The 24579-nt window shown below is 44.0% G+C and overlaps 5 protein-coding genes across 5 annotated transcripts in view; 1 reads left to right on the top strand and 4 right to left on the bottom strand.

The window, feature by feature from the left end:
* LOC126559687 (DNA topoisomerase I, mitochondrial) overlaps positions 1 to 24579 on the bottom strand; it is a 524180-nt gene that overhangs the window by 450663 nt on the left and 48938 nt on the right. The gene's annotated exons all lie outside the window — the stretch shown is intronic.
* LOC126557671 (zinc finger C2HC domain-containing protein 1C) lies at positions 5921 to 16195 on the top strand. The gene is made up of 5 exons (XM_050213526.1): positions 5921 to 6011; positions 13844 to 14392; positions 14645 to 14738; positions 15224 to 15429; positions 15506 to 16195. Exons 1-5 carry the CDS (start codon positions 5928 to 5930, stop codon positions 16193 to 16195), a joined length of 1623 nt encoding a protein of 540 aa, XP_050069483.1. The 5' UTR covers positions 5921 to 5927.
* On the bottom strand, positions 17535 to 18948 carry LOC126558018 (dipeptidase 2). The gene is made up of 2 exons (XM_050213952.1): positions 18126 to 18948; positions 17535 to 18056 (listed from the first exon to the last, which is right to left on the bottom strand). The coding sequence occupies exons 1-2, from the start codon at positions 18933 to 18935 to the stop codon at positions 17535 to 17537; spliced, it is 1332 nt and encodes a 443-aa protein (XP_050069909.1). The 5' UTR covers positions 18936 to 18948.
* Positions 20561 to 24579, bottom strand: part of LOC126559223 (myosin regulatory light chain sqh-like) — a 75462-nt gene continuing 71443 nt past the window's right edge. The window contains exon 2 of the mRNA XM_050215348.1: positions 20561 to 21095. Coding sequence (XP_050071305.1) covers positions 20569 to 21093 — 525 coding nt within the window. The 5' untranslated portion in view covers positions 21094 to 21095 and the 3' untranslated portion in view covers positions 20561 to 20568. The remainder of the gene's footprint in view (positions 21096 to 24579) is intronic.
* On the bottom strand, positions 21817 to 24001 carry LOC126557267 (THO complex subunit 1). Its single transcript, XM_050212976.1, has 2 exons — positions 23954 to 24001; positions 21817 to 23889 (listed from the first exon to the last, which is right to left on the bottom strand). The coding sequence occupies exons 1-2, from the start codon at positions 23999 to 24001 to the stop codon at positions 21817 to 21819; spliced, it is 2121 nt and encodes a 706-aa protein (XP_050068933.1).

Raw genomic sequence — 24579 nt, 5'->3', positions numbered from 1 at the left:
TTTATTCAGAAAATTATGTTGTGCATTACCTCGATTGTGCCCTGATTTGTTGTCAAATAAAACCAAATTATTTACTAGAAGAAAAAAAAACTATATAAGAGTTTAGACTTTTATTAATTAGCAGTGGGTGAAACATGAATATTGTGAATATGTGTGAATGTTTAAAAATCCAAAATGATCATTTAACTTATTTTTCAGCAATACATCATGATTTGTGTTCGGTAAATGTACCGGTAAATGTTCAAGGTATGCTCTTCTATTATTATTAGCATGAAATTTGAAGCTTTCGTTGAAAATCCTTGATTTTTTATTCAAAAAATGCCTTTGTTTTTATTTATTAATTTACAATCGATTATGACGGTACAGTTCCGTATTGTCAACACCGCTTATGTTGAATAAATTTGATGAACTTATTGATAAGGCATTTCCTCCTTATGGATGCCTTATTTGTTGCCTTGTTGCCTGGATGCCTGGATTTGTTGGAGGCAAATCGACAACCGACCAAATCTTCACTCTAAGGCCGGATCCTTCAAAAATGCCAGGACCACCAGATCTCTACGCACCACCTGTTCATTGACTTCAAGGCGGACTACGATTCCATAGATCGGACTGAACTATGGAACACCATGCAGCAGTACGGATTCCCTGGGAAGCTAGTACGGCTGCTAAGGGCCACTATGGACGGGGTGCAGTGCAAAGTGAGAGTTTCGGGCATGCTGTCGGAATCGTTCGAATCTCACCGGGGTCTGAGGCAAGGTGACGGACTCTCCTGTTGGTTGTTTGACATCGCTCTGCGACATCGCTGTCATGCGAAGCGCGGGCTTCGACATCCGGGGCACGATTTTCATCCGATCTCTCCAATTCCTTGGCTTCGCGGATGACATCGACATCATCGGACGGACAACTGCGGCGGTGTGCGAGATTGGATTTTTTGAATTGGATAGAGCATCAATGCGACCGACTCGGAAACAGAGTTTCAGTTGACGGCGACAATCTCGACGAGGTGGTAGAGGAGTTCTGCTACCTTGGTACGATCGTAACTTCGGACAACAACGTAAGTAGCGAAATTCGAAAACGCATACTACTACGGACTCCACAAACTCATGTGATTCAGAACACTCCAACAACGCACGAAATGTATGATTTACCGAACCTTGATACGTCCGGTAGTCCTCTACGGGAACGAGTCTTGGACTATGCTGACGGGGGACGCCAATGCAGGCGCCATTTTCGAACGGCGGGTGCTAAAGACTATCTTTGGCATTGTGTGCGAGCAGGGCGTGTGGCGAAGGAGAATGCACCACGAGCTAGCTGAGCTGTTTGGCGGTGCTGATATCCTGACGGTAGTCAAAGTCGGTAGAATACGAAAGTGCTCGTTAGGGACCTGTTCGACACGATGCGTAGAGGAGCACAGCGAGCTCGTTGGCTGGATCAAGTGGAGTCTAACCTATCGGAGATCGGATGCAGCCGTGGAGGGAGGACTGCAGCCCTAAACCGAGTTTCCTGGAAACTGATTCGAGACTTGGCCATATCGACACGACGTACTCAATCCTGAGCAGGCCGAGAAGAAGAAGAAGAAAAAAATCATATTCATACGATCTACGATACGATTCATAAGATCTTATAAAATGAGATTCTTATGCAAATCATGAGCACTTTAATTGTTAAAATTTGCTTGAATTATATTTCAATCCTTAAATGACAATACTCGACAATACGGCACTGGACCGTCATATTCAATTGTAAATAAATAAATGACAATACTCCAAATACGACAAGGTCCTTTGAACGGTTAAAGGGTTTTCGACGATAATTTTCTTAGGAAGAAAAGTCTCTTGGAATAATTAGGGCTCAACAACAGCGTCATTAGTCAGACGACATCACGTAGACTACGAGTTCTACTTCAGGACAGGACACTTCCGACAAAGAATTTTTTTTGAAGGTTTATGTTGAATGACAAGTTTTTTTTTTTTTGAACGCTAAACTTTCTTCAGCTATGAACTTTCATGTTATTTGACGATTGAACTATGAGGCTCCTCTGCTACAAGGTCTTTTGGAAGATGAAACCATTTTGACTTAGATTTATCTAGGTATACGAGAATTTTTTGATGAAATTGGCTCTAGAACGATCGCTGATCAAAATCAAGCTGTTCAATCAATAAATTAAAGAGATTTACTCTTTAATTTATTTTGATTTATTTGTTTAACGTACCTTGGAGTCCCCTCGAGTGACTAGCTGCCTGGAAATAGGTTATGTCGATAAAAAACAAAAACAACAAAAACAACAAAAACTAGTCAAGGCAGCTACCGAGACGCTTGTTCTGGAATTAAATTTCAACACGAACATGTTCTGCATACCGAGGAGTTAATATCATCCGATGTATTATTTTTCCTACTCTAATTATTACAGCCTTTCGTGAACCATTTGTACATAGTCACTCTGGTTGTCCCTGTGCGGCTTTTGAAATGTCTTTCGTTTATTGTAAAAAAAAAATCAAAATGATCAAAATCAAGCTGTTCAATCAATAAATTAAAGAGATTTACTCTTTAATTTATTTTGATTTATTTGTTTAGCGTACCTTGGAGTCCCCTCGAGTGACTAGCTGCCTGGAAATAGGTTATTCCGATAAAAGACAAAAACAACAAAAACTAGTCGAGACAGCTACCGAGACGCTTTTTCTGGAACTAAATTTTAACACGAACATGTTCTGCATACCGAGGAGTTATTATCATCCGATGTATTATTTTTCCTAGTCTAATTTTTCCAGCCTTTCGTGAACAATTCGTACATAGTTACTCTAGTTGTCCATGTGTGACCTTTGAAATATCTTTCGTTTATTGTAAATCAATATGAGACATACAAAATATACAATTTTTGCAAAGCAATTCGCAAATCTCTAAATTTGTCATTCAACACAACCGATCGTTTTCACGTAAATAAACATAACACACATACACAGACACTCCACACCCATCCCGTTCCGTTCCGGCATTTGCATTCCACGCCACTCTAATCGATTGATCGGAGCGTGCGAGTTCTTGATCTTAACCGGCGCACAAAACTCGGAGAGCAGTACTATACCCGAACCGATCATCCCCACAAACACGCATGCAAAACACACCCGCAAACGCGTACCGTTGCGCGAGTAAATTCCAACCATCCGCGCGGAATGCACGTTGCGATCGCGAGAGCGTACTAGGAAGGCGCCACGAGCGAGAATAGCGACCCCCCAAAAGAACTGCGAGAGCGTATAAACCACCCCACCAATATTCAGCCCATGTAGCGCGAAAGAGACTGCACGAAGAGCACAGAGAAAGAAACCTAAGTAGGCGCAGCGTGCAGAGTTGGTGTGTCGTTTTTGTGCGTGCCAGCCACATCAGAGCAGCAACAACAACGTACAGCACAGCCCCATATTTCTGTCACTTCGTTCACCAACTTCGCAGCTTTCTGAGGACGCTCGCTCGCAGTTTCACGGCGACGGTGAAGAAGTAAAGTTCTTGGACGCGCGCGCATTTTCGTTCGTTCGGGTTGTGTTTCGTTATTGTTTTCTATTTTGTAATTATTTTTTCCGACTCGTCAGTCGCTCGCTTCCTTGCCTAGTGAATCACAGTGTCGCTGCAGTTGCACGAATAGGATCCACTCTTCGCTAAACAAAGTCCGTTGTGGGACGCAAAACGCTTGCCACTCATTGCCGGTTGGGCTAGACGAGAAGTAGTTGGTGATAGAAACGCATATTTCGTTGAATTGAAGGCACATTTTAGCCCTACTGCTGCGTAAGTGTACGTTCCGCGGGTGTGTGTGTGTGAGAGAAAAAAAGAAGCGGGAGAGGGAGAAAGTGTGTGTTTACTTTTGCGGCATCCGGTACTCATCTTCGTAAGCGGCTCGTGAAATAAGCCAAGAACGCGTCATCATCTGTCCTGGAGCATACAAATCAAAAGCTGACGCATCACGGCCAATCTGTTCAGCTAAGGAACGTGCTTCGTTTTGAAGGTATGTCAGCCAACTGTGATTTTTATTGCACTATCTGTGAAACACATCATCTTGGAGACTGCTTAGCAACGATGCTTTAGCCATTTTTTTATTGAAGATTGAAGATGAATGGGGTACAACACCAAACTTAAACGTATTTTCCGCTTTAAACGAATGAAGCGTCATTGATCAAAAATACATATTTATCAGTCCTGAATCACCCTGGTCCTTCGTGTAGTATAACCCTTTTTTCCAGGTCAACGTCTCTCTCGACGGCAAACGACCATGACTCTCAGCAGAAGCATCATCACTTTTGACAGTGTCGTTATGCTAACACTAAACCAAAAAAAAAAAAAGATGGCACCTATCCCGGAATGCAACGCGCTACAACAGTGCCCAGGAAGTCTAGAGGCTCACCCTGAGTAAGGGTGCAAGGGCATCCGGCAAACGGAGTTTACCTACCGTTGTTGGCTGCTTGTACCGCCACAGCACCTACACAGTCGCTCGTCCTTGCACGGGCAATTCCCCCGAAGGGGCCATCGCACTGTCCGTATGCCTTTCACACAGGAAGTCTTCGAAAAGCGACGAGACAAGCGAGCGTACACAAACCGGGAGTTTTAATGTCTGGCTCTCGCCCACGCCCACGCCCAAACAAACACACTGTCGTCTATGGCCTGTCCGCCGATAATAGCTGGTCGATTGGATGTCATCGTTGTTGTGTTTAAAATGCTTTCCCTTATCTTTATAGCACTGTCTGCTTTAGCAGAGAAGTGTTCAATCGCTTCGCAAATTCGCCATCAATAAAACCTGCGAATGAATATTTTAACTTTTGATAACAAAGATGCTCCATTTTTGAAAATGCCTTTCTTCACGCTTACTAATTAATCTGTAAAGCTTTACGATGCGGGAGTTTTTGTATGCATATGATGTCAGAATGGCATCGTTGTCGCGAGTCCATGGTGAGCGCGGGTTGGCACGTTTCCCACTTATTGTTGCCTTATAAGAGATGCCGATTTATTGTAGCACACCAAAATCCATCCATCGGGATCCTTTGCACTCCTCCGCAAGCTGCGTGGTAGAGCTAAAGTTCGAGAGAGAAAAAAACAAGGAAAAAAACGACCAGTTTAAATATGAACAATCCATAAAATGCGATGAGATCTATCTGTGCACCACCCAACCTCCAAAACGAAAAAAAACCTTACACTTTTGCAGCGCCCCCCAATCTAACCGCTCGTCTCGTTGGCACGGTTTATCCGGCTGGAGCACCCGAGGCCCCTAAGCAGCAGTAACGCCCCAGCAGTTGGCGTTGGCGGTCGCCAGTTGCCTATTTCGGCATCGTCGTCCGAATCCATAAACGGACTATAAAATCCGCTCCGCTTCTCGGACCTAATCGACAGCCCCGGCCGGTCGTCTCGGAGTCGTCGTGCGCTCGGGAGTGCGCCTTGGGAGCATTTACCTTCCCACCCCATCCTTCCGAGTCGATGATTCACAATAATGCTTAACGTGACATCATTTGCATTCGAAGGTGTGTAGCCGATCCTCTCGGTACGGTGGTGGTATTTTCATTTTTCGTTTACCGGCTTTCATCGAATTACGGACAGTTAATTACTGAACGCGGCAGACCCCACCGGGTATTCAAGCTCGTCTCACGCAACACGCTTATGTAGGTTTGGATGTCAAGTAAGCACCACCCGTTGGTCGAAATTTGGACGGTGTCCTAATTATTTGACTCCCTTCGTGCCCTACTCGTGTATCTGCCAACTACTAGTTTTCCTCCATTTTCAAGGACACAACTTTTCCTCTAGCCACCTTTTATGGGACCACTGGAACAAGAGTTTCCTGTTTGATTACCATTTCGACGACGATGAACGTCCAACTAACACGCACTTTTTTCGTTGCTTTTTTACCCGCTTGTTAGCTTACAGCACAATAAAGACAGGACTCCCTTCCCGGAAACATGGACAGTCGAGGCCCAACGACAACGGTTCGAGCTGGTGCACCTACAGCCGTCGTCGGCACATCAAGGCTGGCACAGATGCAGGTAAGCAATCGGGTCACGTGACCTCAAACACGGCTTTGTGGGTCTTCACAGTGCTAATAAATTCATAATGGCGTCAATAAACTGCCATTTGGTTATTGGAAAAAAACCCGTATCTACAGGCGGTTGGGTTTGTAGAAGAGAACAAAAATATTTCGGTCTACACTAGGAATGCTTGTAAGTTTTACAACTATTTTTAATCTCTTTAATGGCCAACTATGAGGTTTGTAGTAATTTTGTTGATCTTTTTACCACAGTTTTGATCACAATGTTGTGTGTATTTCAGTCATTCAAATGACAATCATTCAAATATATCATCATTTAAAATCTTGAAAATAGGTGGTGAAGGAGGTTAAGCTTATAATGAATACAGTCTCTAATACAGTACACAACTTTTCGCGTTAGAGAATGTGCAATTTTGTATTTCATCATTTAGCTATAGGCAGCAATCGTTTAGATTCCTCTTTTTGTACAACAAAAAGAGTGCCTCAAGCGCAAATTTAGACACTTTAAATGTTTATCTGTCCAAATTTGTAGGTTTATAGTTTTGACATTCTAAGGATGGATATTCACACGGCAGAACCGAGGTTCAATTTCCATGCAGACTGTTCCCCCGTAGACGTGAGGACTGACTATCCAACTAAGTAGTACCGATAAGTCTGGTCAACCATTCGGTGGCCGGCGTGAGTCCTAGCAAGTCGCTAAGCCAAGAAGAAGATCCATTATGAAACAAATAAGAGGCTTTTCTGGAGGGTTTCTGTTAATGTGTAAAAGTTTGTATTTGTTTTGCTCTATTTCATACAAAATACTTCAAGTTCGAGTTATATCTTTAAAATAACTCAAACTCAAGATATCAGATTGAGATCATATTTACTAAACCGTCGCTGATGAATCCACAAAAATATCGTATGTTCCTGTAATAGGAAAGCGTCTTTAGAATGCAATAAATAAATTAAACAATTACAACTGCAATAAAGTTTCCCGCAAACAAGACATGCTCTGCTCAACAGTTTAACGCCAGCAGTGTGGCCGGCCTTGGTTACCGGTTGCCTAGCTCGCGTAACGTAGGATCCTCCCACGCAACAACACCGTAGACCGTTGCTCCAAAAGCATTCCGGTTCCGTTTTAACCTCACCCTACTACTTTCCTCACCACCGGCAAGAGAGCCCGAGTACATGTTCTGCCCCGGGGCTGACTCAACTTGTTGCCCGTTTTAAGTCCGACCTTACATCCAAACGTGGATCGACAAATGCTTACGGTGGATGGTAACAAAATGCTGATGACTCACATCTTCAGAGTTGATTCGGAGTGGTTTTACGGCTGTGCCATAACACAACACAGCAAATCGGCAAGCAATCACCACAAGACTTTTTACCTAAAATCTTGCTCAAAATTCTGTTTTGGTCTTGTATTTTATGTAAGAGGGATTCTTTGAAGAATATTTCTCGGTTACAAAATCATATCTACACGTAGAATAAAATGATCTGACTATTTGTAAATCAATAAAACTCTCCAATACTAACTGGACGTACCTATGAAGATCGAATCATAAGTGTTTACAACACGGATTGCAAACGCTTCCAAGTGTAAGAGATTCTACGCATACAGCTGTGGCACTATTCAGACGAATTCCAAAATCAGTTCTACTGCTGCTTCTGTGTAGGCGGAAGCTCTCGATACGGAAATGTGCGCTACGAATTCTACTACGCGCCACAAAACACTTCTCGCACGAATGAGCATCAAAACTGGCTATTTATTTCGTCTTATTCTGATTCGCTACCCGAATGCATTCTGTAATTGAAGTGGTTAGACACGGGGTTGTTTGGGGGTCTGTGTTGTGCTAGTGCATACGCCACGGTTGTCACTGTTTGGGAATGTTTTTAATGATCAGGTTGAATAACAATCCGACATTGATTTTCGCTCCGCCGGATCAGTCTTCCGTGTGGATGGGTACTTCATCACAATTCACTCTCTGACATGTCGTATGACGTAGTGAAAAACCGTGGTGCAACTTTACGCTACACCAAATTTTAAATTGTAATTGTTTTTAATAGTACACTACAGGCCATTAAAAAGAGCGAGCAATATTTCTTGATAAACAAATTCGAGCAGCATCTCGTAAATTGATCCTTTTGAAATTCCCTCTTCTACTTGTAACTTGTACCTCTACTCTGAGCTGTTTTGAAGAGGTAGTGGAGGACTCAAGAGGAACATAAAACACGACTCGACGTATCAGCGTGAGGATTAATGTCTTGCAGTAAATCATATGCATTTTATCGTCCATATTTAATAACCGCTTTGCCGGCGAGCTCTCCTCCACCCTTATGCGTGCTAACTTTGCACGCTTGCAGTCTACAGTGCAACTTCCTTTTGTGTCGTCTGGACGCAAAGTAAATGAATGCTGCCGAGTGTGTGTGTGTGCAGCACTGTCGAGACTTTTATCAAACCGCTTAATGTAGCATGAAAGGCTGATCGTCATTTTTATCTCGCCGACCTTGGCATCTGCCGCAGTGTAATTGTGTTTGTACGATGCGTACTCTGAAACACCCGCCCCTGGACACATCCCTGGGCAGGAGAAATCGACTAGCTAGCCCGTAACCGGAGGTTTGTTCGATGTCTTCAGAAAATCAATTCTCTACTAAGTACGATGAAAGAAAAGACAAACGGACACGGGCACGGACAACGGCTTCTTATAGATATATTGAAAAGCACACATCAGTGCCGGGTTACACTCAACCATAACCGCCCGCTAATGGAGCCACTTGGTGGTTGCTAGTGAAGCATCTTCAAGTTCCGGACGTTCTAGATTTTATCGTGCCATCAATTTGTCCAACTGGTGAGAAAACTGGAAGCAAGGCGTAATGCACCTCTTCTTGTAGCCATTGGCAATAATTCCGTTTAATGGGTAGTTCGATGCACGCAAGAGTTTATGTACGGAACACAAATGGAGTCGACTCGGGCGAGTTTTTATTGGGTTTCTCAGATTTCGAAGAGCTCTAGACGTGTGACTTCTTTTGCGATTTTAAAGAAGAATTTTGATTTGTTGTGTTTTATGAAGATAGTCTTATTTTTACATCATTGACACATCTTACAAGTTATTCACAATAAATTATTATGTTTAATTTAACAAAGTATCAAAAACAAATTAATTTAACCCATGTGTACTTGAAATCTGTCTGTGTCTTGAAATAATCCTAATTGTTTACATGCTACACAGCGGAACAGATATTCAGCCGGAACAACCCGAGCGATTGTTGGTCCAAGGTTTCATCGTGCTAAGCAGTGTGACGCTTCACGAACCATCCGTCAGCCGTAAATTGGTAACGATTCGGTCGGTAGCAAGATAGCAGGCAGGGAATGGCGCCTTTGCCTGTGCGTACTGTAATCGTCGCCATGCCACTAAATATGGTAAATGATGATCGATGGACAATGTAAGCATTACGTGCCGGCCGTAGATGCCTTATATGAGAAAATGCTACAGAAGAATTGAAAGATGTCATTGCAACAACTCATTCCCGTTCGAACATTTTGTCGCATTTTTACCTTGAGAAACCACCAAAAGACTTTTTTGGGTGTAAAATCAGCGAAAATGAAAAGTATTACTGCTGTACTCTACTCAGTCTCTTTATGCCCACATTCTTCCCAGTTTGCCAGCTTAAATAAGACTTAAAGCTGAAAATAAAGTTTCAAGTAAGTTTTGAAGTCGGCCTGTTGCTGCCTGAAGCGTAGTTGTATCAGGCCGTGAGCAACACCTACAGCTGTGGCAAAGAAGTTGGATGAAATCTAGTTTGTTGAAAACTAGACCAGTCAAACGAGATATACTGCAGCGATTGCAAATGCTTCGAAATAGGTTTCTTATTTGTGACCCGTGTTTTTGTTTGCCTATAGGTAAATTATATCATACTTTGACTGTTATGAGATGTAAAAGCAATTTTGAATATTCAAATTTGCCGCCAAAAAATCTGCAACAACTTCCCATACATTACATACTCCACAACTCAAAAAGTGTATTATTCACGAAACATCTGGCGTGACATGACATCTTCTGTCGACTACTTTTCTGAAAACTAAATATCTAATTAGTTCTGTTCGAACGTAGCAAACAGCACCTGACTGTCTCTACAAACTCTTCTCTGATGTTCATTATCATCAGTTTTCAACAAGAATTGTGATATTGCTTTCGCGAAGGCACTATGATACGATTAAGTCTACGCTTTCCCACGACTGGATAAAATCTCATCAAATCATTCGTGCGAACCTATAAAGCGTGCTATAAATTCAACGGTAGCAACTCACCATCAACACTTGTTACGAACACATACCCAGCTGTGTAGAATTCATTAATATAATTACACCGATGAAATGTATCAACCTACGAAATGTCTTTCTCGCTAGATGCTTACTCCATCTTGAAGGAAGCTCCCCAGAACATCAAATGGTTTTGTTTGTAGTCATTAAAATAAATATGCTGCAGAAACTTTAAAGTGGATGCCTGCCATGTAACATTTCACATTATCATTGCTGTGTCGCTTGAAGAGACAGCAGGCTCCGTTCCTTGGAATAAATTGCATGCTCTTAACTAGGGAAAAATATCATTACTTGACTTGTTAGCACCTGGTCACAGTAATGAAGGTGCGAATGCCGTAAGTCTTGTGTTCCTGTAACCGATATCGGATACGCTCAAAGCATGGAACATCTAAGAGAATCCGCGTCAAATACAACACCACTAATAAACCAATCGGGGCACAACCTTTCAGCACTAAACATTGAAAACTGATACCGTGATGAATGATATCAGTTGCTCTTCCCGTCCAATTAAAATGAATAGGTGCGTAGGTTGTTGCGACATTACATTACAGAACTAGTTACATCAATTAAAATCAGCTTTATTATGCAAAGATAAACTGAAAACGATCAGGAACAGTGTTTTAATAATATTATTTAGAGGTTTATAATTTAATTCGGTTCATTTTACTCAACACTGAACCACAACACAACAATTCGGCAATAATATTCCCACTCGGTCACAAGCAGGCTTACGACAAATAGTTAAACATAAAAAAATATTTATTTATGACGGCTCATTGCCGTATATTCAACACCGCATTTTTTTGACTACTTACAAATTTCACAATGCATTTTGTCTTTGAGTTGTCCTTTGACCTTATCCCGAGGACGTTGGCTGTGACTGTGTAAGTGTATGTAGAGTATCGTGAGTTTATTGTAAAATTTCCAGCGTTAGGTGTTGGCAAAAATAATCACATATTTGCATATCTTTATGAGACTTAACGGTCAGTTACTACTCTGCGTTTTATGCGTTTTTTTTTTAATTAGAAATCCGACACAAAGGCAAGAATTTTCGGCTACTGATTTACAGTAATTGTCAAGGAGATAGACAGCATCACCTCACACAAGCAACTCAGATTTTTACAATAATGTCCAACTCGTCTAAGATATGTTTTCTGGATCCCTGGAGTGTGGAAGTTCTACAACGATAAATCACCATCACTCAATAAAATTTTGGTTCCTTCGTCTATTTCTGAATTCTATTATAAGAGTCGTATAACACTGTCTGGGGCTCACAGTCTGTAGTGTAATTCTTCTAAGGATTCATTTTTATGTAGTCTGATTTTTCGATCTATTTCAATAGTACTTTAAATATATAAATGCATTGGATAACTATTATTCGATCATTCTCTTATTTGCATGAAAAGCTCAATCCAAAAAGGCGTTAAAGCTGAGGTCTTTGTCCATTACTTTACATGACATTGAATAGCAATAATGGCTTCCCTGTCCGTCACACACGGCCTCGATGAAAGATACTACACTGTCACCGAAGCAATCGATATTTAAATCGTACACACAGTCACAGACAAACACACACCACTCGTACAGTTGCTTTCTTTTCGGTCTTGCTGCCAACACAGTGCATTAATGATTCACCATTGCAGTGCCACACTCCTCCCTTTGCATACACCGATCAGCCCGCAGTCAATCAATGGTCGATGGACCAACATATCCTTTGTCCATACCAAATCGACTGACATGTAGTTGTAATCGGTGCCGTTTACCGACCCCAAAGCATGTACATGCCAGCCAGTGTTCTCACTCATTCCAAAGAGCGTTCGGATGTGGGACCCAGCAAATTCTATTCTTCACAACCATTTCCTGACCGTGAACAGGTGGCCTCCGGCAGTATTGTGCCGTGTGTCGAGAGTGCCACTAATGCGTCTAACGTGCTTCCCATGTCGTGCCCATGCCAACCGGCGGAAGTGTGAATAAATCCGATCCCTTGCTGGCGCGCGGAACAATCGTCAGTGGTGCAGTGAGTGTGAGTTTGGATGATTCCTGGACGGGGCGCAGTCTGCTGGAAGCTCTCGGACGCATACCGTTGCGAACGATCGATGTAAGGTTTCTTCAATTACATGCAAAACTAATATTTGTAACTCTGTATTAGTGGATACTAATTACAAATAAGAATTGTTATTGAGTTATTATCATTTCACTCTATAATATCTTGTTCTTGGTGATGGGATCTCCTAGATAATGCCGGTCACATAAATGTTTTCTAGAATTATTTACTAGGATAGATTATCCGCGCTACGGGAGAATGATCCAGTTAGGATTCGATACCCGTTACGGACGTTTGAAATACCACCCAATCTACTGTTCTGTTGGGCTTAACATTAGGTAAATGGCAACATGAACCCAACCTGTCAGTGGGGCCTTCCTAACCGTCTTTGACCACATAATCCAACTAAAGTCTGTTTCTTTTGCTACAAATCTAAAAAAAATCTGTTCCGACCGAAGGCCAACTATGGACTCCGGGTTGTTGTACAGCGCTATAGCATTACCCATCCTACCGACGCTGTGTGTATGTCATCGTGATTTCGTGTTTTGTTGCTCGAAACTGATATCCTTTTTGTGTTTTTTGTTTCACCAATCGACAGTTTTTCCTCAACAGCTCCAACAGTTCCCATGCTCTACTAAATTGAACCTTCCTCCCATCCGTTGTCGCTTTCGATTTCTAGCTCCACGTGTACTCTTGGATATTTTATTTTGTAAAAAAAAAATGTCCCCACACCCTTCCCACAACTGGCCTCGTCGAGACATTCAAACCACGGTACAAAACAAAACATGCGCCTGTTGTACTCCTGTTGTTGCATAAATTCCCTTCGGGGCGTTCGGTTGCCTTGCACATAGCGAGGGCTCACTAGAGGAAGGTTGCTATAAATAAATGTACCCCAGTTTTCGGATACAACCTGCGCGCCCGTTCGGAAAATGTGCAGCCTAAATGCTTTCGGTCGTCCGCATCCGCTGGCACAGCCACGCTACCACGCCACTAGTTGTCGTCACAGAGGGTCCCTGAGTAATTTCCGTTCTGGGGGGATGAAAGTATGCAACCGAACGACGCTAACGACGATGCTCGTCTCGCATACGAACGAGTCAAGGGTTTTGTTTTGATGCCGTTGCTCAGACGCGAATGTACCACGCAGGAAAGCGAACGCTCGTAACGCGCCACAACACGTCGTCGTGCGCTTGGAGCAGCTTGGGACCCAAACCGCACCAGGTGACCGCAAGAGTCGGGAACGCTGTGAACATGAAGCTAAAATCACTGGATTACGGTGATATTATCGAAAGTTTCACTAATCGATATGAAAATATAGTGAAAAAGGTGTGTGTGTGTGATAAAGAGAGCAAAACAAAATGGCGTGGTTATTGGGCAGTAAAAAACGGGAACAAAAAAAAGGAGGAACGGTGGTTTCATTATGCTGCTGCATAAACGGCTCCTAATTGTGCCGTGTTTCTAACCGTTGTGCACACTCTTTCTTCAGATGCGCTTCCAGCAGCGCCAACAGCAGGAACGTGACCAGCGGAAGATAGAGCAGATTGCGACACGAACGACCAGCACCACGGGCACGGTGGCCATCGCTTCATCGAACGGGGGCCGCACTGCAACAACAACGACATCAACCACAACCAGTGGTAGCGCAGTAAGTACAACGGTTGAACTTTCGGAGCGGCTCAATGCCACCAGCCTTTCGTCCACCCTGGGCGCTGGCAAGGTACGGCAAATGTTCGACGAACGTCGTCATCGGGTGGCCGGCATCGACAAAAGCTACCCACTGCAGCCGATCCAAACGACTTCCACCGTACCGGTAGCCCATGGTAACCACTCGGTCAACGGTAACAGCAGCAACAATGGCACCAACGGTAACGAAGGTGGTGCTGCTTCCCTCGCGCGTGGTATGACCAAGACGGGCTTGAACAACAAACCACGTGTCCCGCCAATATCGGCCAGTTCCCGGACTCGCTTGATGCAGCAGCAAGCTCAGGCGCGTGGGACCACGAACCTACGTCAGGACAGTCTCGTGGGCATGCAGGTGAGTAAGAAGTTGTTTTTGTGATAGAGCAAGTAGTGGATCTAAAGAGGCAAGTTTCTTTACAACCCCATTTCGTCGGGCGTCTCAGACGTTCAAACCGACTGAATCCCTTATTCGAAATAACGGAGCTTTAAAGTACTCTCGTCTAAAGGTCCACTTGCCTCTTTACCCGAAATGCATCAGAACGGTGGTAAATTATTGATGGGCGAATTTCCCTAACCGTTCCTTTCTTTTGGTCGCTTCTTTCCCCAGACCATTCGCGCTAACAATGTTGGAGACGCGCTAGAATCAAGCGGTGGTGGCTATGATGACAACGATAATTTTCTGGAACTGGAAAAGTTTCCAGGTAAGTAACGATCGATAGTTGGGGAGGGCTCAATTACACACACCTAGCCACCGAAGCACGTAAACTCCATCCACATCCGACGGGTAAGCTACCAGTGAGAGTCGGGCTGGAACCACACGTCATGTGCATGTCTTTCAAAAATCGATTATCGTATCCCTTTCTCGAGTCGTGGGGGAAGATGAGTACAATTCCTCCTACGACACAGAATTAGCACAGAAGGGTTATGGAATTTACGTTCTTTTGTTGTGGGGAACGTGAAGGAACGTTTTCCAATCATTTATGACAGCCAGACGTTGTTGGGTGCAGTATTATTAAGTTATAAAAAATGGGACTTGCGATTGATCGGTTATTTGACGAGACAGGTTTATTAGTTGTCTTCGATCCGTAGGTCTCCTGGTTACGTTACAGCTTTACACAGGCACACAAACTAATAAAATGTTTTCTAATGTTTACGAAAATTTTAAATCTTCGTCCAACCAAATCAGATACAGCACCATTTGACGAGGATACATTGGATACGGCAGATCGAATAAATGTCCTCAACGGAAATGGAGTGGTGGCAAAGCTAGGCAAGTCGCATGCATCTACAACAAAGCCGCTACCCAGCAACACTGCACAAAAGGCTTCAAAGAAATCACCGGTTACTTCGTCCAATAGTATGCCAGCTCGCTCTCCAAATGGATCTGCCAAAGTAAGCCATGAACGTTACCGCGAGTGACGTATTATTTTTTTGTAAATTTTTACCCTTACCCTTCCTTTTTCGGTAGTCCGGAGTTGCCACACCACGATCCACCGTGCCATCTGCTAAATCGAACGGACCATCGCGTACGGTAACCCAGCCCAGCCCATCCAGTTCTGCCGGATCGGTACGCCGTCCTTCGACCGTATCCAGCATGCTCGCCAACGAACCCGTCCCGGATGGTTTGATCCGTTGTGACATCTGTAGCCGCAACTTTGCTACCGACCGCATTGAAAAGCATCGACAAATCTGTCAGAAGACAAAGTCCAAAAAGCGCAAAGTGTTCGATATCACTAAGCACCGGGTGCAGGGCACCGATGCCGAGAGCTTTGTACTGAAGGGCAAAAAATCATCGACTGGGCCTGGTGGAGCTGTAGCAAGCAGAAAACAATCTAGTCAATTGTCGACGGTTAACAACAGCGTCAGTGCTGCTGCAGCTGCCGGTTCAAAACAAAGTAATTGGCGCAAGAAGCACGAAGAATTTATCGCAACGATACGTGCCGCCAAGGAAATGAAAGCTCATTTGGCTCGAGGTGGTAAGTTATCCGATCTGCCACCACCGCCACCGTCGGAAAATCCGGACTACATCCAGTGTCCGCATTGTTCGCGTCGATTCAATCAGACTGCTGCCGAACGACACATTCCCAAGTGTGACACGATGCTGCACAACAAACCGAAACCCAAACCGAAGGCAACGTCCACTATTCGAAGATACTGAGCGCTCGGAGGTGGAGTCGCCTGGTATTTTGTAACGCATAATTTAATGCTTCACTTGTTTACGTAATTTCTATTCGAAAGCCCACACTTTATTTGAATACTGTAAACTAAATTCATGTGAGCATGTGTAAAAACTAACGAAAAACAACAATTCCTCCGCCTAAACTTTGCAAATTATCTAACAACAATATATACATACATCATATATGAAACAATGCAGACGATAATCATCCCAGCCATACATACTAGCCATCCAACAAATATTACATCCAGCAGATAAAAACAACGGTACAAGGCAACACGTGGCGAACCAGCAAACAAAACTACTATACTAAAAAATGGCTGTGTGTGTGTAAGTGTGTCCGTGTGCGAATACTACATGTGTGCCTCCTGTTGGTAAAAATCGAAGCGCCGAAAATTGATGTACTACATTTGAGCAAGCGAATAAAATCTACCGAAATTGAACGAAAATCAAGATCCAGCTTCCACCCAGAATATGTAGTTTGTTTTGGTAAAACATTTATTATTTGTATTTTCTCTTTGTCAGAGGACAAAGTAACTGCTTCTTCATCTTCTTTTGTTTTTTGAAGGAGAAGGATTAATAGTTTGGTAAATCTCAAGTCCTTCGAAATCTAATAACGCACAAATATCATTAATCGAAGCTAATTAAATAGTTACTCTATGTATAGTAGATGCTGATGCTGATTGCCGATTCAGTTGTCCCTCTCCCCCTGGATCGCTAGATCTTTAGCATACTCTAGGGAATAAAGGGCCGTCTGCAGATTCTTTGTGAAACATGAGCTTTATGCGATCAATCTACACATTTTTTACATACATTTAATCTACAAAATGATTGAAACTCAATTGAAAGTCAATTGATCGTTCCAAGATCCTTCCCAATTTTTTTTCTCTATTTCTCTACCTTAACTTCAATCTTGGAACCAATAGACAGGAACAATGAAAGAAGTAAATTAGCCTTTTTTATCTAGAAGTTGTAGAGAATGTAGTAAATGAAAAACTTTCTCTTGAAGAATTGATATGCGATAATATGTTGTCCATTTCTGCTTCGCTCTATAACATATTGACTATACCGGATAAGGGCTGCGTTTGCATCCTTTCGCAACGTGGTCTTTTGCTATTTGCTAGTGTATGTATATCTTCTTTTATATAAGTTTGTATGCGTGTGCGTTGTATGGGTGATTTCATCCTTTCGCGCCACACATCCACGGTGCACAGGTGCGTATGTGGAAGCTAATACCTGACCTCCCTCCCTCGCCATCCAAGAGCCATCCGATGGCGATGTTCATTTTAAATCCGAAATTTTAAACCAACGTTTATGCTTACGTTTCCGGATACCGGCAATATGCGTTCCCTTCAATCGCCTCCAACGGTATCCAATCCTCAGACAGAGGTAAACGATTCTTGTTCGTTTCAACCTCACGCAGCACACGCACAATATTCCCACCGACCAGCTTCTTGATCGCTACCGAGCCCCACAACCGATCCCGGGCCAGCTCGGCCAACAGAAGTGGATAGTTTTTGGGTGATCCGCTTAAACCTACATGATCCACACCGGCAATCGCTCGTATGTAGTTGATTGCCGTGATGGCATCCTTCAATGACATCGGTTTATCACCGCACCGTTCCACGTTCAGCATCAGGACTCCTCCATTTTGGGATAGGGCGCTCAGGATATGATCCGGTACGGCGGCCGTCGTTCCGTTGCATGCCATCGAGGAGGGCAGCGCGTTTGAGAGTAGCAGTGGTGCTTTGGCAACGTTCAATGCAACCATCATTGCTGGTTCGGAGAGTCGCGATATTTCCACCAACATTCCCAAGCGGTTCATTTCTTGAATTACAATCTGTGGAATTGGAAATGGAGAATCTCGTTAGCACGGATATCAAACCCAAACAGTATGTCTCGTCTATACCTCCCCAAAGTTGGTCAATGTCGATGGTAGGTTCTCGTCGAAGAAATCGTTCCGTATCGAGGCGCTAGCCCACGGCGTCGTACATCCGACGCCAGTCAGCGACACAAACCTCGCTCCAAGCGAATACATTGACCGAAGCACTGCCAAACTCGAGCCCAGCGTGTGACCTCCCTCTAGCCCAAACAAAATCGCCAACTTGCCCTCCGTGTGGGCCTGCTCCATTTCGTCCGCATTCTCCACCACCGCCATATCTCGGTTTTTACCCACAAGCCTTCGCGCATCATCCAAACCTTCCAACGTCAGCTGTACCGCGTCCAGATACTGTGCCGCACACGGTACTGCGATGGGCCACAGTAACGCTCCAACCATACCGCTCTTAACTTCTGCAAAGCTTTTGCTAAAATTTGCTCCCATCGGTGGCGCCCAATAGCCTTCAACGAGCGGTGATTCCACCAGTAAACGCCTGATAAATGCCAACCGTGCTTCCAACAGAGAGGATGACCTTAACTGTAACCCGAGCGGTATACCAGCGGCCAGTGCTACGCATACGAGTAGCCCCGACACAAGGGCAATGATTTTACGACTCCGTCGATCCTTGGCCAGCTTTGGCGGTGGCGGAGAGATGCTTTCCTTCGTGTACGAATGGATGCTACCATTCTTAATCTTTTCCGGATATTTGGTGATCTCCGGTGGTAGCTCTATGTCGGCAATTTCGGTAAATACGAAGCAATGCTGTTTGCAACCTGCTGGATGCTGATGCACCGGATGCAACTCCATAAAGTCGTGGTTAGGAATTGTGGTTGGATTCATGGTTAGCGTACTTTCTTTTCCCTACTGAGGCGCAATTGTGTACTGCAATCAAAAACTCTCTTCACTCTCGGGGAAATAAATTACATCAAGCGATGATTCGACTAAACGACACAGGATGTACACAACACATTTTATACTTTAAAACTAACACGTTGTCCTCACAATCTTTGGAGCATGTATGTGTTATATTTTGGAAAGGAAAACGAATCTTTTTGTGGCTTTTTATCTTAGCACGCGAACAAAACAGCCTTTGTGCTGGTTGTTGAAGGAAAGTGGCAGGACATGCGCAGATCGAAGGACCCGTGAATGTTCTGTCTGGCACATTGGAGCTTGTCAGGTAGTCCCAATATGGAAAGGAAGCGATTCAAACTAACTGTTTGGTAGGTGTATGATTTTTTTAAAAACAATCTTAAGATTATTATTTAAGTAGTATCTCAATACAAAACTAATTCACTTCTAATCCTATTCCTCTACCCGCTGGTGATTGCCCTTGTGGAGATTGAGCCATCGAGTTATATTTTCCAACAAACACCCCGCATGGTGATATTTTAAGGCTCATGTTGTATTGCTGCAAACACCGGAAACGGGACATGAGTAACCGATTCCACCATTCCTGGGCACCTGTGACACTCTGGCGACCTAGCGAAACCGCACATGGAAGAAACCGTTACCGGTGAGAGATAAAAATCATCCTCTTCGTGTTTGTATTCGGTCCACAGATTCAAGTCCACCATTCACCGTACGTACTTGCTCGCTTCTTGGCTGGTTCTGGTTGACTTTGGGATCAACCTACAAACCCCTGTGGCATTCTCTTGCGCACCAGGAGATGCAACGGCACCATTTTAGAGTTGATGTATGGTTTGGGGTAATATTTGTGCGAAGTTAAGTATTACAAGGTATTGTGGAGTACCAACATTCACGTTGGTAGAACGTTTGCACGCACTGGATAGACGGAATTTCTATCTCAACATTTGATCATTAAAATCACTCTAACGGAAATTGGCCGTTTTGGTGTAATTCACCGTGAGTTTGTTTGATCATAGACAGACCAATCTGTTTGAAAAGACAGTTGAAATATTCCTTGACAAATATGAAGTTCATATCGACGGGAATTTAATATCTATCAGCTGTTAAGATGCCCATTAGAAGGAATGAAAAACGCTTGAAGTTAAATTTTACAATAATTTTCAAACTTCTTTAAGACTACAATGTGTTGTCTGTGTGATCCACCTCTTGTGAGATAAAATAATTTAATTTGATAAATCTGCATTTTTGTCTCAGTCTTCATGAAAAATCCTCCTTAATTCCTTTCAGGGTTCGAAATATGGTATGCATACGAACGTTGATTGTGTTATCTAAGCACACTTTTATTAAAACTTTTTGATGTAACATAAAAAAGCTCGGTAAGAAAGATATAAGATTAGATTAGATTAGAAAAGATGGATAGTTTTGTTAATTAACTTCACATAAAGGAGAATATTGGAAACAGTGTCGAATTTAGAAGAGAAATACTGATGTACATTCAAATGGTTCAATAGTGCAATGCAAATCCACTTGTCAACAAGGAATTACGTTCGTTAGTTTCATCATCACGATGTAAAAGCATATAGCAGATGTTGTTAAAGTCGATCCCTCACTGCTCATCCTTATCCTTGGCGCCGTGCTTCAGGATGCGTGTAAACTCGATGTAATCGAACAGTCCGCTCTTGATCGGTGCCTCCCGGAACATTTCATCCACATCCTCGTCCGTGAACCGGTCGCCCATCGACGTGAGCAGCTCGCGCAGCCGATCCTCGTTTATGACGCCGGTGTTTTCCTCGTCGAAGCAACCGAACGCGTTCTTGATCACCTCCTCCGGATCGGTTCCCTGCAGCCGTTCGCCAAACAGCGTCAAAAACATGGTGAAATTGATCGGTCCGGGTGCTTCGTTCATCATGCCCTCGAGATAATCTTCCGTCGGATTTTTACCGAGCGAGGCAAGCATATCGTGCAGATCGTCCTTCTCAATGAAACCGTCCCGGTTTTGGTCGATCATGTTGAACGCTTCTTTGAACTCAGCTATCTGTGCCTGATCGAACATGGCGAATACGTTCGAGGTAGCGCGCTGGGCCCGCTTCTTCGTGGTACCGCGGCGTCCGGCTGTCTTGCGGGAGGACATGCCTATTGTTTTACTTCTTTTGGAGCTTAAAAAGAATGCGATACTGCAAATAAATGTTCACGATGGCGCACAAACACACGTAATACTGGCCAGATGGTTCTTTTCGCTGTGCCCTTTGTGTTGCACGACACACAGATGAGTAATAAAATGAACTAATTCGCAATGTTTACATTTCGTCGAAAGCAATTGACAGAAACAACGATCATCACGCCAAGTTTATAGCGTAGGGTTGAGTTTCCTTCATTTTGAATAGTTTCAGGATCCACGGTTTTGCAATCATTCGCGGGAAGATATCAGTAAAATTAATAAATAGAAGAACAAGTCCAAATGGTGGAACCGATCGACTTGAAGGGGGTCTCGTGGTATGAACCAGGTCTATCGAAGTTTTAGACTTGGATCATGAGAATGATCCTGAAGGGCCTGACCTCGATGCAGTTAAATTAGCAGGCACTAAGTACCAAGTGTTCGCCGAAAGGAATAGACCGGCTGTAGTGAAGAATTGTACCGAGCATTCCTTCAGTCAACCTCAACCAAAGAATTATCATTCAAAAATTTGCGGTTTTTAAGGAATTCTAATTAAATCCATCATAAAAATGTCATCAAGCCCATCGATTAAATCCAGCATATACTTGTTCTCCTATTAAATCTTTATTTTTATTACGTTGTTACCTTACGTGTGGAATTGTACGCATTACTTTCAGGCAGTACTACATGACCTCCAGCTCATTCCGATACTTCCTCAACCTTCTCACTCAGCAATGCGATCATTTGCTTCACCGCATCGGCAGCCGGTACCATGTCCAAACCCTCCAGTATGTATGCCAAATTGTCCAAACTTGCGTCCATATCGTCGTCGAACCAGAGCGTCAGAAGGTGGCAACACTGATCTGACACGGTCACATGCTCCGTCTCAAAGTACTGTATCTCGTCCGCCCCGTAACCAAGCTTCGTGGCCAGCTTCTTCCAGTCGCGTCCAATGCTCGGTGCCAGCTCGGACAGCTGTTCCTTCGTCACTGCAAGCGTTTTGTGTGTGTTTTTGTCCTCCGGTGTTAACTGTTCCGTCTTCAACAGCTCTGTATCCATCTGCTCCTGCTCTTCCTCTCCCACAAATCCCTCACCCTCGGGCTCGGGTTGTTCGGTGTTTGTTGGGTTTGCTATTTCTTCCTGTATCGCATGCTCCAGCTTGATATCAAGCTTGTCCTTCTGGATCTTCTTGCGCACGCTTTCCAGATAGTCGGAAACTTTGTACGAGGGTGTGTTGAAAAGCGTAAAGAAATGTGGCGATTGCCGTGCCAGCAAGCGCAATGCACGCCACTCGAACGAAGGGTCTTGCTTTTCCTTCGGATTTTCCAGGTACGTCTCGAGCGATGGCAGAAAGTTACGATCGGTGCCTTTGCATGCCTGAAGATTATCCGGGCAAAGGTTCCACAAGCGTGTAATCTCCGGGTTGCCCATGTGGAATTTTCCCTGCTTGGTTGCGTCGCGGATCAGATCGCCCAACGGTTTTCGGGGTCGCTTGGTCGGTGGTCGTCCACTCCCAGTCGAGGGAGTGCCTCCCACCGATGATCCAGTACCACCGGCCGTTTTCTGTGCTGTCGATGAATCTGTATCTTCCAGTACCGCTTCAGGACGCTTAAACTCCTTGCAACCCTCATTTTTCCAACTATTCCACAGCTCCTCGCGCAGCAACATGTGCCGTGCGGTGTTGGCAAACTTTTTCCCATTCGGTGGCGATTCTTCGATCAATTGGTAGACCTGTGTTTCCGTTTCCTTCAACCAATCACTCTGCGCCTGGGTGAGGACGTGCGTCTCCGCCTTAAACTTTACCGTCGAGTTAAGATACTGGAAAAGGATCAGAAACTGTACCAGCACCGATCGCCGAAAGTTGGAATCGGACAGCTGAAGCGAAAGTAGCTTCGGGTTGGTGAGAAATTTCGCGAAAAAGTGTCCCGATTCTCGTATCTCATCTTGCTCCATCGGACTGCTACTGTTGGCAGTGGTACCGTCCATCGCTTTCGGGACGGCCGTACTAGACGAAGCTCGGTGTTCCTCTAGCTTGAAGCTGCTAAACGCCGACAGAACACTTTTCGCGTGTGTTTCAAACGTTTTCCACTGTACCTTGTTGTAGCACTGGTTTGGATTGCGGAAAAAGTCCTGCAGCGCCCAAAACTTGCAGTATAAATTGTAATCGATTTTTAGCTTGTTCTCCTCCGCTTCACCGTCCACTGCATCCGGATCCGCACCACCGGAGGACGAAAGCTGCTCCACAACCATCTCGTTCCCATCCATCCCGTACTCAGTGAGGTTTTCCAGATTGAATTCCGAAATTATATTCAACCCACTACGCTCCGAGAAGGGAAAAAACTTGGCCAAAAACAACAGTATCCGGCCACAGAACACTGTGTTCTGGGAGCGGGAAAGTCGCCGCAAAAGATCATTACACATACGCAACAAATTGTGTTTGCAGGCGGTGAAGAAAAATTCTTCCTTCCAGATGGCCACATTATTCTCGACGTACGTGAATATCTGTTCCGCCCGATCGAGGGTGACCGCATCGAAAATATCGCCCAACAGTACGACCGGCATCGTAGCGACGGTCATATCCTTCCGGCAGGAATTTACCGCAAAGCTGATGAATCCTTCGATGGCTGGAATGTCTTCCGCCTTGGTGAGCAGCATATCGCGAAACGCCTGATGCAGGGCCGTCTTTTTGTCGTTATCACTGGCCCGTGCTGCATCGTATTCCGCTTTCAGCACCTCGATATCGTTCGCGGCGAACGCACGCTCGAGCGATTCCTGCAAAGGTAATTGTCGCGATAAAGCAAGGTGTACTTGGCAAGGCACGGAACTATTCACTTACAGTAAAAGTTTTTAAAAGCACGAGAAAATTAGAAGTATTTGAGCTCATTTTTTGTCCGCGCTTCGGCTTCGCTATCGTATGCTGTTTGGCATGTAAACAACCTGAAACGAGAGTCAAGGTAACTATAGCAAACTGCACGGTTGTCAAACTATTTAAGCATGGTCTACACACTGTGCATAAGCAGAAAAAAGGCTTTTTGGACTTACAAACGAAATTTAACTTTTCGTTACACTATCTTTTGTCTGATTTTTCTAGATTTGGTTTCCATCTAAAAGCAACAAATAATCACAATTAAAGCACCTCATTTCGCACAGTCCCGTCCCGCACCTCTCGTCAGTTAGAACTATGGGATTGCTACTTAAGTCATAATATTCACAATGTTATACATAGCACTGTACACAACATACGTTCCCTCATCTACGCTTTGTCAAAAGTGACAAACGCGAGTCAGAACACATACACCTTTCCTTGCGTACGATACATACACTTCGAGGCTACACGAACGCGTTCGCATTATTTTTCGCGTCGTCGGCGTTGCGGTCAGTACTCATTCAAATCTTCCCGTGTACAAACTGGTAATGAAACGCGGCTTCCCGGATCAAATATTTCGTGCCCAAATTGTATTA

This window comes from Anopheles maculipalpis, chromosome 2RL, assembly GCF_943734695.1.
Source record: "Anopheles maculipalpis chromosome 2RL, idAnoMacuDA_375_x, whole genome shotgun sequence".
Classification (NCBI taxonomy): Eukaryota; Metazoa; Arthropoda; class Insecta; order Diptera; family Culicidae; genus Anopheles; species Anopheles maculipalpis.
The sequence above is the reverse complement of the archived record's forward strand: the minus strand, read 5'-3'. Positions and strand labels throughout refer to the sequence as shown.